The sequence below is a fragment of the Macaca nemestrina genome, chromosome 6, assembly GCF_043159975.1.
Source record: "Macaca nemestrina isolate mMacNem1 chromosome 6, mMacNem.hap1, whole genome shotgun sequence".
NCBI lineage: Eukaryota > Metazoa > Chordata > Mammalia > Primates > Cercopithecidae > Macaca > Macaca nemestrina.
The window spans coordinates 62,751,167-62,768,672 of NC_092130.1; the positions used below are offsets into that span (position 1 = coordinate 62,751,167).

At 36.9% G+C, this 17,506-nt stretch overlaps 1 protein-coding gene across 2 annotated transcripts in view; it reads right to left on the bottom strand.

The window, feature by feature from the left end:
* Positions 1-593: 593 nt before the first annotated feature.
* LOC139363791 (uncharacterized) overlaps positions 594-17,506 on the bottom strand; it is a 49,219-nt gene continuing 32,306 nt past the window's right edge. For both annotated transcript variants that reach the window (XM_071098574.1, XM_071098571.1), the window contains exon 3: positions 594-856. In XM_071098574.1, coding sequence (XP_070954675.1) covers positions 837-856 — 20 coding nt within the window. In that variant the 3' untranslated portion in view covers positions 594-836. The remainder of the gene's footprint in view (positions 857-17,506) is intronic.

The following is a 17,506-nucleotide window of genomic DNA, read 5'->3' on the forward strand; positions in this document are numbered from 1 at the left end:
TGAGAATTTACAGTATAGTTATTATAAGTACTAATACACAGACATACAGGAGAATACTTAAGAATAATTCTTCATCCATACCGGAAAAACAGGAAAGCTTCTGAAAACGGTATGATTTCTAATCTGAGAGAAGAAGAATGAGTTAGAATTACAAAATAATAATGAGATACGGGATGAGATGTGGTGGAAAAAGAACGCATTGTAGACAGAGGAAACAGTAATTTCAATTATACAGAAAAGAGAATTTAGCATGTTTTAGAAACATAAGTAAGTTCAGCATACATGGAGCATATCATATCACTGAGACGTTGATGAGAATGAAGTTGGGAAATGAGCAGAGGCTATATGATAAAGCACTTTGAAAGTCATGTTAAGATGACAAAGAGCGAATCTGAGTTTAGAAAGAGAGAATGGGTGAGAATGCATTGTGCAAACACACAGAACTATGAAAACCTTATTTAGAAAATAACAATAGGATAATGGTCTGGAGTTTAGTGACTGATGAATAAGCATGGAAAGGACAAGAGACATAAGCACTAAGTCTTACCTACTACTTCAGGTCTAAAAGAACTCTCACATGTGAACACCTTTATCATTTATTGTCAAATATTTGTTACACATTAAAATCATATAACCTTTCTTTCTGTGTTGCCCTTTATGTGAATCTTCTCATTTATTATAACGTGTCGGCAGTCCTTAGAGACAGGGATTGCCTAATATTGGGCCATGCCACCTAATGTATATTTACTGATTTTCTGACATAGTAGATGGTGAAAATCTAATATTGAAGATAGTATTCTTGAACTTCTCTGATAATTTTCAGTTGTTGGTATTTCTTAAAAACAACAGACACAACCTAGGGAAAAGTAAAAAAAAAATAAAATTATAACCACCAGATAACTGTCCTTGTGAAGAACACCCATTAAGAAATAAATATTAAGAATAGAGTTTTATTCCATTACTGAATTTCCAATGATGTGCATGTGAGTATAACTAAAATTTCCCATGCAGCATGTCTATACATTTTACACTATTGAATATTGAGAGATGGGCTAAAGTGAAGCAAAGAGGAACATGTAAAGTATTTATTATCTAGTTAATTCCATCTTCTAACTACATAGTAAATAGTGTCTCTATTTCATAAATTGTTTTACATATTGCACTGCATCTTTAAGGTGACTGCATTTACTGTCTATACCTGTTTTACTTGAGATCTGTGTACCTAAAATGTATGAAGGATGGTTTTTAAAAATCACTTTTATTATCTTGAATTAATATAAATTATTACAAGATCAATTTGTCATAGTTGTTGCTGTTACTCTTAGCAGAGGCCAAAATAATCTGAATTACCAGGCTTCATTCCTTATCGGTGACCACATATAGACTTCATCCTTTCCTCATCTTAATTAAAACTATTTTCCCTTTCTCTTTTCAAATTTCTCAATGATATTCTAATCCAATTTACATAAAACATTTCTCATCTGTTAAAGATACCTCAGCCAACAGATGGTGCTATGTATAACATTTTTATGATAGTGCATAGTATTTAAAGATATATATTACTGAGCTTCAAGTTTAATTACATTGTTAGGATATATATATATAAATACATATATATAAAATTTTCTGAAAATATGTGTTTCATAAAGTGTGAAAGACTTGAGAAAAAATTGCAAAGTCACTGAAGAATGTTAAAGTTGAGTCAGGGGTCACAAGTTACTCAATTATGCATGCAAACTTGTCAGAGTTTGAGAAGGTTCATGTTTATAAAAATGAAGTTTAACATTTTATTTGATGTGGGGAATCTGGAAGTGATCAACAGGCCTCCTCTGATGCCAAATCTCTGTTCTGAAAATATCTTTTTCTGAAATCTTATTTCTGCCTCCAACACACTGCGTCTCCAATCTATCCTAATGTGAGTACCATACTGATCTTTCCAGGCTCTCTGTTCACATTTAGCAACGGGGAACAATTAATGATTTTTGAGCAGTTGAGTGCAAGAATTCAAAGTTTTGATATCTTAGTCTGGGCTTCAATTCTTTAACTCCATCCTACTTTTCAAGCCTTTGGTTCATCAGTTCCCTGAAAAAAAAAAAAAAAAAAAAAAAAAAAAAAATGATTGTATAGCTCAATCATATTGATCTTATAAGATGCTGTGGCTAACTCACTTTGTTGAGAGTCTTCCTTATACAATCTGGATATGCAGCCAATAATCCACAGCAGCCTTTTATGCAACTTTTTATTTGATGGTTTTCTGATCACAAAGGCCATAGGTATTTTTGTCCAATTATGAACTCTTCCAACACTTAATATTACTGTATTTAATTTGATCTCACATTGCTTTTTGCTATATTATTCCTTAAAAGAAACAATTGAATTTATTCTGTTTCTGGGTTATTGAGTGAACTGGAAACTTGGTAGGAAGTACAGCTGGTAACACCAACACGTGAAATTGATGGACTCTAGTAACCATTTTCAATTAGGTTTTGTTCTTTTAGCAGCAAACTGATACACATCCATCAATGGAGTATCAATCTTATCCTGAAAAAATGCATAACATATTAATTTTATCTTTTCTTTTTTACTTGGATTGAGTGAAAACTTGTTACATTTGCTTTCATTAGTCTTTTTTTTTTCCTCCAAAATTTGCCAGGATGAGTTACTTATTGCTCTTGAGCAAGTGAGTATTGTATTGGGTGGAGGAGGAAAAAAGGGATCAGAAAATTCCAGGACCTATTTTTTCAGAAAGAAAGCACCAACTTTTGTTAAATGCTATACACAGCATTAGACACCTATTGAGAAAAAAATATATATGTATCTAAAATGAATTCAAGTTGTAACATCCGGAGAACTTGAAAATGTCTGAATTCACACACTTTGAGCTTTTCAATAGTTATGCTAACCTTGATAATCACATTGTGAGCACTCCCATTGGGTTCATTTTTATAATTTGTTTCTCTTTGTGGATATTACTTATTTGTTGAGTTATTATTGTCATACTTTCCTTTAAATCTTTAAATATCATTGTTTTTAGCTCTTTGAAAATACTAGCTCATTTGCAGTCATTACTAAATCTAGTATCTGTGGACAATTAATGGTAGTTTCTATTGACTGGTTTTGTTTTCAGTTTTGCTGAATGTCACGTTTCTTTCTTTTTTTTCAGGTCTCTTAAGATTTTGTGGAATATTGGACATTTTTTACTATAGGTTTTAGTAGCTTTGGATTCTGATATTTTTATTAAGGATTGTTATTGTGTTTTGCTTGTTTGCTTGCTTAGTAACTTCCCTGGATTAAATCTGTGAAATTTCTTTTCCCTACAGTGTGAACTTGCAGTTTTTGTTTTCTTTTTGTTGCAGTTTTTATTTTTAATTCTGGCTCCTCAGGGGTTTCTCCTGTGTCTGAATATCTTGGTGTTAAGCAAAACATTTGTCAAAAGTCATGTTTAGCCAGGTTCCCTTCCATTCTCTGCTGATAAATCTCTGTGTGGCCTGGGGAACACACTCAAATTTTAGGCCATTTTCAAGTCTGCTTTGGTTCTTACTTTATGCCAGGCCCTTTTTTTTTTTTTTTTTTTTTTTTTTTTTGAGACGGAGTCTCGCTCTGTCACCCAAGCTGGAGTGCAGTGGCCTGATCTCAGCTCACTGCAAGCTCCGCCGCCCGGGTTCACGCCATTCTCCTGCCTCAGCCTCCCGAGTAGCTGGGACTACAGGCGCCCGCCACCTTGCCCGGCTAGTTTTTTTGTATTTTTTAGTAGAGACGGGGTTTCACCGTGTTAGCCAGGATGGTCTTGATCTCCTGACCTCGTGATCCGCCCGTCTCGGCCTCCCAAAGTGCTGGGATTACAGGCTTGAGCCACCGCGCCCGGCCTATGCCAGGCCCTTTCACATATCCTCTGCATGTGTTTTTATCTTCCCTTAGCCAGTGATATATGGGGAGCTTGGGTCTCCTTCAGTCTCTGTTGTGCATGAGCTGAGCCTTGGGCCAACCCAGGATACATAGAGATTTGATCAAGCCTGCTACAGCTACCTTACATCCTGGAACTCCCTGGAAATTCCCTGGCTGTCAACTTGCTGTGTGTCCCAAACAGGATTTCAATCTCAGGCTAATATAGCTGCTGACCCCTCATGTTCATGTGTCACTGAGATCATCACTTTTACTGACAGTGCTTTACATCAGTGAGCCCCCACTAGCAGCAGCAATCAGACTGTTAATTTTCAAGGTTGGCTCTTCCTGGTTGAACTCCTTTGCCAAAAAAGATGAGGTGTGGATAGGAATATCACCAATAAAAATGCCACATGCTCTCACTATTATTATTCAAAGTTTAGCCATTTTTATGAATAAACACTCCTTGATTTGTTATGTGCATCTTTTATAATTCCCAAATGTTTAAATGATTGTTTTTTACAGTTTCATACAGCTTTGTAGCCACTTTTTATAGTGTGAATTTCTCAGCCTCCCCCTTCATCATGGCAAAAGTGAATCAGTTTCACTTTATTTTCCTTAAGAACCATGCCTATAAAATTCATCAATAGGCAGTTTGTCTAATAACTGACTTAGTATTTTTTCTTTCAGTTTTGCCATGGAATTCTACACATAGAGTATTTTCACTGTTGAGATAAAATCATTGACATAGTGTTTAAGAATTTTTGATCATTATCCGTGGTTCTGTATTTGATTTTAAGCAAGGAATATTCACACATTTGCTGCTTTGAAATTTATATTTCTCTTTTCTGAGCTCATTTATAATTTATATAAACTTTTCTCCTGGTTAGAAATATAATAATCCAAATCTTTTATATGTTTCTATCATCACAATTTGCAAAAAGAAATTAAAATATATTACATACCATCTCACACCAGTTAGAATGGCAATATTAAAAAGTCAGGAAACAACAGGTGCTGGAGAGGATGTGGAGAAATAGGAACACTTTTACACTGTTGGTGGGATTGTAAACTAGTTCAACCATTATAGAAAACAGTATGGCGATTCCTCAAGGATCTAGAACTAGATGTACCATATGACACAGCCATCCCATTACTGGGTATATACCCAAAGGATTATAAATCATGCTGCTCTAAAGACACACGCACACGTATGTTTATTGCGGCACTATTCACAATAGCAAAGACTTGGAATCAACCCAAATGTCCATCAGTGACAGACTGGATTAAGAAAATGTGGCACATATACACCATGGAATACTATGCAGCCATAAAAAAGGATGAGTTTGTGTCCTTTGTAGGGACATGGATGCAGCTGGAAACCATCATTCTCAGCAAACTATCGCAAGAACAGAAAACCAAACACCGCATGTTCTCACTCATAGGTGGGAACTGAACAATGAGATCACTTGGACTTGGGAAGGGGACCATCACACACCAGGGCCTATCACAGGGAGTGGGGAGGGGGGAGGGATTGCATTGGGAGTTATACCTGATGTAAATGACGAGTTGATGGGTGCTGACGAGTTGATGGGTGCAGCACGCCAACATGGCACAAATATACATATGTAACAAACCTGCACGTTATCCACATGTACCCTAGAACTTAAAGTATAGTAAAAAAAAAAAAAAAAAAAAAAAAAAAAGAAAGCAAATGGGAGACCATAGTACTTTAGGAAGCATTATAATTTATCACTCTGCCCTTTCCCTTTCTGAGGTTTAAAATTTATAGAGGTTTTCTATTATTTTTTCCTTTTTAAGGAGGGGAGTGAAGGATAGTCAGAATATTTTTGGGTATAGATTGAAGGTAATTTATTCAAGTCTTTACATCATTTCTTGAGACAGAAAATTGTATGGTGACAACTACCACCGCTGAAATTAGTGTACCATTCTGCTTACATCTACTAAAATCAATTTTATTGGAGTCAGAGGCTCCAAATGTAATTTCAATAATACTGTATAGTCATTCAGAGTTCTAGCTAATTTTTAATTTTTAATTTCGGGTTTGTGCATATTTTTAAAGTAGTTAGATAATAACTATAGCAATTTAAGAGGAATTGCATGAAAAAAGATCTGTTTATTAAATAAGTGCTTTTTATTACTATTATCTTAATGCAAAACAATATATGTTTTCTAATGACATAATTCACTAATTGCTACTTAACCTACTTCATAGCAAAAGATTAGGAAGAGAAATAAAAAAATGAGAAACATTTCTTAAATTATATACAATAATTTTTATTGATTTAGAGTAAAAAGTTATTTTATTCAAAATAAGAATGTGAAAGGCCAAATAATATTCTTGCAAACTTCAATTTTAATTTTTTAAAAAACTTTATAATAGATTGTGTCAAATAATACAAGTAGAATTCTGATTTACTTTAACTAAAATAGTTAAGTATATTATGCATTGAAATTTATTAAAAATATATATTATTATTTTTATTCAATAATTTCAATATATTCAATAACACATTATTGAAAATATATGTATATTAACAAATAATGTTATATATTAATGTATACAATGTATATGGTATAAAAATATGTATATACACACATAATTAGTAGCTCAGTACAGGGTTGACATGTGTCTTTCAAATGACATCAAATTATGATTTTAAAAATGAGAGAGATTTTATGACATAGCAAATAGTTTTGGCTGAGATGTCAATGATAACCTTTCTGATTCAATATAAATCACCATTTACCCATTAGATTTTGTTTTTTCCTCAGGATTTTTATAAACATTTGCTCTAGAATAGGATTTTTACAGGAAATTATAATCCTGCTGGCTATCCAGCATATTTGAAGCATTTATTCCACTGATCTTAAATTTGCACTTTTCACCAAGTCAGATTTACACGTCAAACTTTACAAATACCTCTATAAAAATTTTCTTTTAACTTAAAATAGTAGCACTACATGAGTTGTTTAAAAATAAATGACTTGTGAATTTACTAACAAAGAAAAAGTGGACTTAATATTTTATAAGTGCAATTATTTCTAATAAAGCCAGTTCATACTCCTTTTGCACTGAACTTGGCTCCCAGAGCCCTTTGGACAATTGGAAGTGTTAAATCTACCATCAGAGGACAAAGAGCTAGAATCATTAAGGATATTCAAAAGCATATGCCAAGACACTAAAGCCAATTCAATACAAATTTCAAAACCTTAGACATTGGTATTGCTTTGGTTCTGCAACACTCTTTCAGATATGTACATATAATACATTTTTAATGAACCCATTTCTACATTTTAATGTCCTGCATTTAAGGTGTAAGAATTAATCAGCATGAAATACTTGGAAAGTAAATGGTGGCTGGAATATTTGATACTTGAGTCCATGGCAATATGTGTCCGGGAAGAATTTTATAATATAGAGCAAGCGATGTACCATCTGTCTTTAAAAACAAAATTTTTCTTTTACATGTCAAAAGTAAATGGAGTATTAGGAAGTGATTATTATGTATTTTTTTGTGTTACTGTTGTTTCTTTTCGAAAGAGGAAAGAAGGTCTGGAAAAAAATGCTGATGCTAACGAATATTTGACAATTAAAAGTATACACAATATAGTGTCTGAAAATGAAAAGATACTTGCTACAACCACTTTACCATTAACAAACTATTGCTTTCATCACCCCAAAGCATCAACATAAAACTGAGCATCAACAAAAAGTGGAATAAAAGCTGCCCAAAGATTATTCTAATTCCCCAACTGTTAATTCATTGTTGCCATTTATTCTTCAGTAATTTGCTCTGCTGTGCGTTTTTATCACTAGTATGAGTTTGAAATGAGCTTCAAAGTACAATTTAATAATCTATTAACTTAAAGTTTGAAATAAAAGTCATAGGATGAAATAAACTAATATAAAAAGATATTGCAGCATAGCAAAAACTTTTAAAAGGCTTCACTTTTAGGGTTGTGCCTATAAGAATTTATTAGCAAATATTCTATACCATATGGTAACTTTGATTTATAAACTGCAGGTGTTTAATTCCTTTTTTCCAATTATTTAATAAAAATATTTTTATAGCAAGGATTTTCCCTTGTTCTCTCCCAGCGCATTTTACCTAACTGGTCGTTACCTCATGTAGCCACTTTTGTTCAAATGAGTTTTGAAAAATCGTCTGCAGAGATGTTCATTCAGTCCTGTTTAGAAGTGGGGAGAGAGGCCTGAATAGAGGGCTTTCTTCAGTGTAGTGGTTCTATAAACTTATCCATTTGTGTGGATCTATATAAATACTCTTGAAGAAAATGTCTAAGCAGAAGCCCTTTAGTACATTTCTTGGTCATTTTCTCATGGATTATTATTACAAGAGGAGCTTCTTGCCCAAGCACTCCTCTGCCCTCCCACCACCTTTCTCTCCTTGGTGCTGGCAAAGGCAAGCCTGCCTTGTTTTCTGGAGGGTGTGCTATCCTGTTTCTCTGATGTTAGACGGAAGTGGCAGAAAGTTAGCTGAGCTCAGTGAAAGAGACAGGAGAGTTTTGCCAGCTGCTCTCTTGCTCCACACCAAAAGCCATAATTTCATAATTTCTTTTTTTTTTTTTTTTTTTTTTTTTTTTTTTTTTTTTTTTTGAGACGGAGTCTCGCTCTGTCGCCCAGGCTGGAGTGCAGTGGCCTGATCTCAGCTCACTGCAAGCTCCACCTCCCGGGTTCACGCCATTCTCCGGCCTCAGCCTCCCGAGTAGCTGGGACTACAGGCGCCCGCCACCGCGCCCGGCTAGTTTTTTGTATTTCTTAATAGAGACGGGGTTTCACCGTGTTAGCCAGGATGGTTTCGATCTCCTGACCTCGTGATCCGCCCGTCTCGGCCTCCCAAAGTGCTGGGATTACAGGCTTGAGCCACCGCGCCCGGCCCAAAAGCCATAATTTCTTTATTGACATAACCATCACTTCAAGAGGATGACTGTTCAAGAGCCAACTAGAGACAGTAGATGGAAGAGGTTTTTAAACTGCAACTTTGAAGCTACTCATGGAATTATAGCTTGCAACAGTCTGGAAGTGGCCCAAACCAGAAGGAATTTCTGGACACAAATTGCCAGTACACACAGCCTCACAGAGCCTTGAGGGGTGGAGGAGAACAACACTACGTCTTTTAGACAACAAGTTGGCCAGGTCCCTGTAAAGCTCTATTAAAGGATACTCTCTTTAGAGTTGCAACTTGGATTCAAAACATGTATTGGGAGTGAAAGAAAGCTCATATCTCTTCTGTCTACAGAAGATTAGACCAAATAGACCCAGTATTCTCGGCCTACAAAAGCAAGATCTGAGGCTGGGCTGCATTAGGGTGGCTTATTGAGGAGAAAGTATAGGGTGTTAATGATATCAATTACATGCAGAGACGTCGGTGCGAGTTGTGAATTTTTACCTTAACATGATATTAAAATGGTGACAGGTAACATTTATTGAGCACTAAATATGTGTCAGCCATTATGTTAACAGCTTATTGTGTTACTTAAGAAAATGCCATATGGCCAGATGTTGGCACTTTCCTCTGGTTCGGCACAATTTATTATTTCATTTAATGTTCACAATAATTTTGTGAGTAAATATCATACCAGTCTTACATATAAAGATATGAGTATTTGTTAACTTATGTTGAACAGACATTGTTTTAAGCACTTGATAAGAATTAAGTCATTTAATTATCTCAATGACCCAATAAGGTAGATGATCTCCAGTCAAAATCTAAATTCAGATGGGGAAGCAGAAGCACAGAGAAGTAAAGTACATCGTCTAAGTTTGCATGGGTAGTAAGGGGATAAAGCTAGAATGTGAACCCAGGCAATAGAAATCCAGAATTAATACATTCAGATGCAGAAAGATCAGGTGACTTTTATAGCATCATACAGTTGGGAAGGTATATAGCCAGAATTCAGCCCAGACTTTTCTGATTTTTACCGATTATACTCTTTTTTTTTTTTTTTTTTTTTTTTTTTTTTTGAGATGGAGTCTCGCTCTGTCGCCCAGGCTGGAGTGCAGTGGTGCGATCTCAGCTCACTGCAAGCTCTACCTCCCGGGTTCACGCCATTCTCCTGCCTCAGCCTCCCGAGTAGCTGGGACTACAGGTGCCTGCCACTAAGCCTGGCTAATTTTTTTTTTTTTTGTACTTTTAGTAGAGATGGGGTTTCACTGTGTTAGCCAGGATGGTCTCGATCTCCTGACCTTGTGATCCACCAATGTCGGCCTCCCAAAGTGCTGGGATTAAGGCGTGAGCCACCGCTCCCAGCCCACAGATTATACTCTTAACCACATGATTCTATGCTGTGATTGAGAATTTAACAAAGTTGGCTAATGCTTTGCAGGCATTTGATAATAGGGATGAATTATTCGGACTTCATTTCATGACAGAAACTAACATTTGTTAAATGTTTATTACATAATAGACACTAGGATAGTAATTAACATAACTTATCTACTTCCATCTTCCTGAATGGAATTATTATCCCAGTTTTAATGATAAAAAAATACATTGAGAGAAGTTAAGTAACTTGTTCATATTGGCAAAATAGGTGTTCAAACCCAAGTCTGTCTCATTCTAATATTTTGATGCGGTGGTAAGAGCAGGAGCTCGGACAGCTGTTGAAATATTGAATCTGAAATTGTGCTGATAGAGCTCGCTTAGAACTTGCTTAGAGCTACAGTGGAGACAGAAGATCGTCAGGAGTCTGCACATGCCTGGAGAGTTAGACATTTCGGTATTTTGCAAGATGAAGCAAGGAGTGATCCAAAGCTTACTCATCATTTCAAGCTGTGCAAAGGTTAGAGTCACAACTTTCGTAAAGCCTCTAGTGCCCTCTCTTCTGGAGGAATCTTTGCCTTGCCATACCAGGATCAAAGGTGGTCTCCACAGGCTTTTCTACACAGATTGTTATCAAGAAAGTAAATAATCTAAAGTCACAAACACTGATCTGGAGGAGGGAAGAAAGATAAGAGACTTGACTGCCCTTGCTTATTGCAAGCAAGACAGGTTGGGCTACAGCTGGTGCATGGGAAACTCATTACGGTCACTTGAAGCCTTGGCAAGTACAGTGGGTAACCTGAGAGCCCAGCAAGGAGTCTCTTGGCCCAGTAGTCAATCAATCTGCTGTCAGGTTGAAGCAGACAGTGTAAACCAAAGCAAGGCAGCAGATTAGGCCTCAGTAGTGCACGTGGTCAGCTAAGTGGGAAAACAGGACTGGATCATGATCAGCAGTGAAGGTAAAAGCAGCTCAGAATAGAATTTTTTTCTTTCCCTAAAGTGAAAAGAGGGTTTGACAAATGACTGCTGAGAGAAGGGTGGCTCTATTATTATTAATATTAGTCAGGACCCTGCCAATAAACAGAATCTCGATCAGGTGAATTCGCTGAAGTTATTTTAATGAAGGGACAGCATAGAGTAGTGAGATCAGGTTTCTGAAAACCCAAAGAATACTGTGGAGTTATCCAAAGTTTAGTAACAGCCTAAAAGGGAAAGGGGAGAATATTAAGCTGCTAGAGACCAGTAATAGTTCAGGGGAGCTGTTATTACAGAGGGATGCAGCCACTTTCACAGCTGTGATGCTGAAACTGGGAGAGAGTGGAGAAAATATTCCCCAACTTGTTTTTCCTCCTGCCCTCTGATTTCTTGCCAATGGCTCCCATTGGTGAGAACAACCTGAAGCCACAGTGGAAAAGGTGCCCAAGAGATGCCATCTGTGCACATCAGCTGCTCAGGGCACAGAGCAGAATAGAGATGGGCAAATGATGTTTCCAATTACGCAAACACATTAACCATCTACCTTGGGAAGGGGTCCCGGTCTTTAGAATTATGGTCTCACATACAAATATCTGCGGCGGACAGACAAGTATGCAAATAGAAAGAGGGAGCAACATGAGTGAATGAGAGACTGTTGACTATGTCCCCATCTAAAAAGGGTATGAACACCACACATGTAACTTCCTTCCAGCCTTGAGGTAATGTGAATCCATCAAGGATAGAAGATTCATTTTAGGAAGTGAAGCAAATCAGCTACTTGGGAGGCTGAGGTGGAAGGACCACTAGAGCCCAGGAGTTTGAGTTTTGCAGTGATCTATAATCCAGATAGCTATGTGACATCACCTTCATTTTAGAGATTAAAACTTAATTGGCAAAACAATTGGATTTCATGATGGCTAAACAAAACACATCTATGAGAGACTCGTCTCATTTTTGGAGGTGAAGCACAACATTTGGGTTATTATATGAATTCTACTGATTTTTAAATATTGACAATTAACTGGAAAAAAAATTCCTGCAACAACCAAACAAAATACATCTGCCAGAGGTGTTCATTCCCCCACCACCTGGCTGAGTGTATTGGATAGCTCTTGCTTTTCAACTTACATCGTCTACACCCTACAATATTCTGGATGTTGCTGAGGAAATCAACCCCTCTGAGGGGAACCTGATGTACTTCTGTTCAGCAACACTGAGTAGATTTCACTTTTTCATCGAGGGCTTTTCTGAACCCTCAGCAAGCTACACTTAAGCAGTCACCCAGTGTCAGAGTCTGTGTAGTTGGAAATGCAAGTGGAGCACACATTGGCCATTGCGGTACCTAAGCTACTCAATAATCACTCTCCTTTCTGTGTCGTTGGTGGAATGATCTCAAAGCTCACATACATGGATCATGTACAAACAACCACAGTGGTGGAAAAAGGCTGAGAACACATCCTTATATTGGCTTTCTCTCCCTTCTGATTTAATTTTCCTGAGCTTCACTGCTGTAAAGAAATCGGAAAAACAAAACAAAACAACAACAACAACAAAAAACAAAATCTTCCTTGGGCTCTGCTTTCAAAAGAGATTCCTCCTAAGGTTCTACCATTTTGCAAATTCTGCTTTTAGGAAAATATTTAAAAGGCCTCTCTAATTTTTCTGAGGGATATTTTATGTTCACATAAGACTGAATATTTATAGCAGAAGATCCCAACCAACTCTAACTTTTTTTTTTTTTTTTTTTTTTAGACGGAGTTTTGCTCTTGTTGCCCAGGCTGGAGTGCAATGGCGCCATCTCGGCTCGCAATCTCCACCTCCAGGGTTCAAGCAATTCTCCTGCTTCAGTCTCCTAAGTAGCTGGGATTACAGGCATGTGCCACCATGCCTGGCTAATTTTTTGTATTTTTAGTAGAGACGAGGTGTCTCCATGTTGGTCAGGCTGGTCTCAAACTCTCAACCTCAGGTGATCCACCCACCTCGGCCTCCCAAAGTGCTGAGATTACAGGCCAACTCTGATTTTTAAATATCTAAATGAATACACTAAAGCTGGGAGAGAGGGCAGGAGAAAACATTGTACATTTGTGGCCAGGGATTGCCCCAAGTTAGAAAATACTCTCTGTGAATAAACATGAATTTTTGGTTACATGTTGACATCTAACCCCTTAGAAAATCAATAGAAAGTGATCTTTAAATATTTAGTTTTTAAATGTATTTAACTGTTGCTTCTTAAAGTGGTTTTGAACTTTTTTAGAGAAGGCAGCATACATATACATATTAATATCCCTCATAATAACATATATGAGGTTACAGTGTAGAATCTGGCAAATATGCATGTGAGTCATGAAAATAAGACACAATGTCAAGTTATTTATATTTATAAGCCATATATTAATTAGGCAAATCAATTCATCTAATTACTCATCTAGTGAATACATATTTATTATGTGTTTTGTATATGCCAGGCACTTGTACACCCTCAGGTTACCACAGTGAAGCCAAAACGTCTATCCCTGGTCTCCAAAGTTCACAGGCCACTTGGTAGGAAAATAAATTAAACATGTACAAATAGTACATTAGTAAATATATAAGCTTGTCATAGAAGTACAAAGCATTCTGGGATTGCATCAGATGTACTCCTAACCCCAAATTTAGGGGATGAAGAAGAAAATTAATTTTCAGCTGAGATCATAAGGACCAGTCAGAGTTAACTGACTGAGGTGTAAAAGAAGAGAAAGACTGTTTATAGCAGAAGAAACAAAGGGGCTATGAGAGAGCATTCTGGAATGAAAGGATTATGGGGGAGAGTGATGCAGGTTTTTCACAGGACAGGCAGGAAGCAGGTCATGATGGCCATATAATGAGTGTTAAAGAAATGGCATCTGACTTTGAGGTGGGAAGGAGCAGGAACTCCCAGGTCCTCTGAGCTGTCTGCATGGGAAGCCATGGCAAAACACAGCATCCACAGTTGGCCCTCTGCAGAGAGAGGCAGAGACTAGCTGCTAGAAACCAAAGCACACAGACAGTATAATGAACTGGGAAGACAGAATAGTTGAGAGTGGGTGGTTACACCGTAAGAATACAAAGGAACCCAAAGGTATCTGGATGAAATAGACATTATTTACATCACTGGCACTCACCAAGTACAAATATGTTAGTCATTATAGCTCTATCAATAAACTAAAATTATTTTGCAATGACTTATAAACAATGTCATCTAATGATTTACATTTATTTACAATTATTTAAAAATATTTAAAAATAATGAAAGTTCTTCCTTCCATAGAACAAACCTGGAATTCCCACAGTAAGATAGTCCATAGTTACTCAAAGTTGAAAGTTTAGACCAACCACCATGGGAATCTCTGTCTTCGTATTTCAGGTCTCCTTAAAAGACAACATGAATTAATCCCCTCTAGATTTCATTGTCTCCCTCACCTTCTCTGCCCCGGTAGCAAAGATCTTTCCTGAACTACAACTGTGGGATACCTAAACACACAGACAAACAAGCTGCTAACCAACCAGTTAAATTTACTGAGCAGCCTGCTTGCACCAGTGCATAGTAGGGCCTGTGACAACATACAGAAGGAAAACATGCACCTGCAAGCCTCTCCCTGTCTTTCAAAACTGTCATATTCTCTTTCCATCTCCACATCAGCTTTTCACTTCCATTTACAGTGTGCCCTAGACTCATTCATTATTAGCTCCAGTGCTGCCCTTTTATATTGTAGGCTCAGGGGGAAAAAGGTGCCTAGGGTGCAAACATTAGGAAGCCTTTACTTTTAGGTCCATGTCTGTGCTAACTCTGTCTTTGCACTAGCCTCAGAGTGAGTGTCTGAACTCTGCACTCTAGATGTCTCATTCCTCTACCCCTGGGCAGAGTGCCAGCTCCGCTTAGGCACATTCAAGAAATAGTACAAAAAAAAAAAAGAATACTGTCTCCATTTTGGCCAGAAAGAATTGATCCTTCCTCCCATTCCTTTTCACATCCAACGATGTGTTTTGGATTATCAACACATTCAAATTCAAATGCATAAACTCCAAAGATAAAACAACATAGAGTACAATCACAGTGTCATGAACAGTGCAGAAGTGTGGTAGAATTCACACCTAGTCATAACACAGGCACACATGTAAAGAGCAGGAGGATTCAGTTCTTTGCCTTCCTGTGATGTTACACCATTAATTTGGACACCTTAGAAGGTCTTTAGAAAAGTACTCAGCAGTGTTTGTGCCATTCCTTTCTTCATTCACATAGCAAAAATTTTTTAGCCCTTACCACATGCTAAGCACTATACCTTGTGCTGGGGACACAGAGGTGAATGAGATACAGTGTGGATCTCATTTCCAACAAATTTCATCCATTCTCCAGTCACTGTAGAGATAACAGACTGCTGTGACAGAGGGTTCATAAAGGAGGGGAAAAGACTCTTTCTCTAATACAATCCATGTTTTAACTGACCTTTTGGCATCACAACTCTGAGAACTGAACTGACTAAAGAGCAATTTTCAAGTGGCACATTGAAAACGAGACATGACATGTATAGTTTGAATGCAAAAGTACTGATAACCACTTGCTAAGTTTTAATAATAACTAGCAGTAGGAACAATTAAATCAGTTCCGGGGGAATTTGTAGGTAGCATAATAAACTTTTCTTGAAGGAATTGAAAGAATTCTTCCACTTGTACATGGGCATTCCCTGGCTTCAGTGTGATCATTAAATTTCAAGTAATTTAAATGCAAAATGTCAAAATGGCCAAACTTAGTGGTTAGGAGCAGAAACTCTGGAAACAGACTGGAATTGCTGCTCAGCTTGACCACCTGCTGCTTACTGCACCTGGAACATGTTACTTAACCCTCTACCTCTCAGTTTCCTCATCTGTAAAATGGCTAAAGTAATAATAATTACTCTTTCATAGGATTCTTATGAGTAGGAAATAGTTAAGAATGGTAAAGTTCTTAAATCAGTGCCTGGAAATGTGTAGCACTAAATAAAATTTCTTGACATGTTTAGTACTGCTTGGAAAATATAAATAATATATTCTTCAATTTTCTTGTAGAATTACCACATTTAATCAAGTAGATATAAAGTTTTTATATAAAGAAAGATATAAGTTAAAATGAACTAAGTATAAAATTTTTTAAATTTTTAAAATATGTTTTATTGTGGTTATATATATTGTAAAATGCCACTTAAAACATTTTTAAGCATACAATTTGGTGGTATTACATTCACAGTGTTATTCAACCATCACCATTATCTATTTTCAAAATGTTTTCATCACCTGTAACAGAAACTGTAACCATTAAGAAATTATTCCTTGTTCCCCACCTCCTCCCTAACCCTGGTAACCTCTAACTTACTTTCTGTCTTTACATGTACCTACTCTAGATATTTCATTTAAGTGCAATCACACAATATTGTCCTATTGTGCCCAGCTTATTCCACTTAATATAATGATTTCAAGATCCATCTATATTATAGCATGTATCAGAACTTCAATCCTTTTAATGGGTGAATAATATTTCATTGTATGGATACATACTACATTTTGTTTATGCATTAATCTGTTGATAGACACTGGGCTTTTTACCTTTTGACTATTGTGAATAATTCTGCAATAAACATTAGTATAAAAGTATCTGTTTGAGTCCCTGTTTTCAATTACAGTGGGCATTATACCTAGTAGTGATATTGCTATGTCACATGGTAATTCTGTTTAGCTTTGTTTTAGTTCTTACTACTGTAATAAAAATACCATAAACTTGATGACCTAAAAAATAAACATTTATTTCTTACAGTTCTAGAGTCTGTGAAGTCCAAGATCAAGGCTCTGGTAGATTAGGTACCTGGTGAGGCACCACTTCCTGATTTGTAGATAGCTGTCTTTGCACTGCGCCCTTACATGGTAAGGGGCTTCCCTGGGGTCTCTTTGATAAGGGCACTAATCCCATTAATGAGGGCTTTAACCTCCTAGCCTAATGACCTCCCAAACGCCCTACCTCCAAATACCATCACAGTGAGTGTGAACTTGGCAGTGGATGCAGGTGGACACATCAAGTCCATAACAAGCTTTTTGAAGAACTCATACTGCTTGTCCCAGTGGTGGTGCCATTTTGCCTTCCTATCAGCCATTTCTCCATATCCTCACCAACATTTGTTATTTTTCTGATTATTAGTATTCTTATTATTCTTTTGTTTTGTTTTGAGAAGGAGTCTCACTGTGTCACCCAGGCTGGAATGCAGTGGCATGATCTCGGCTCACTCCAACCTCTGCCTCCTGGGTTCAAGCAATTCTCCTGCCTCGGTCTCCTGAGCAGCTGGGATTACAGGTGCCCACCA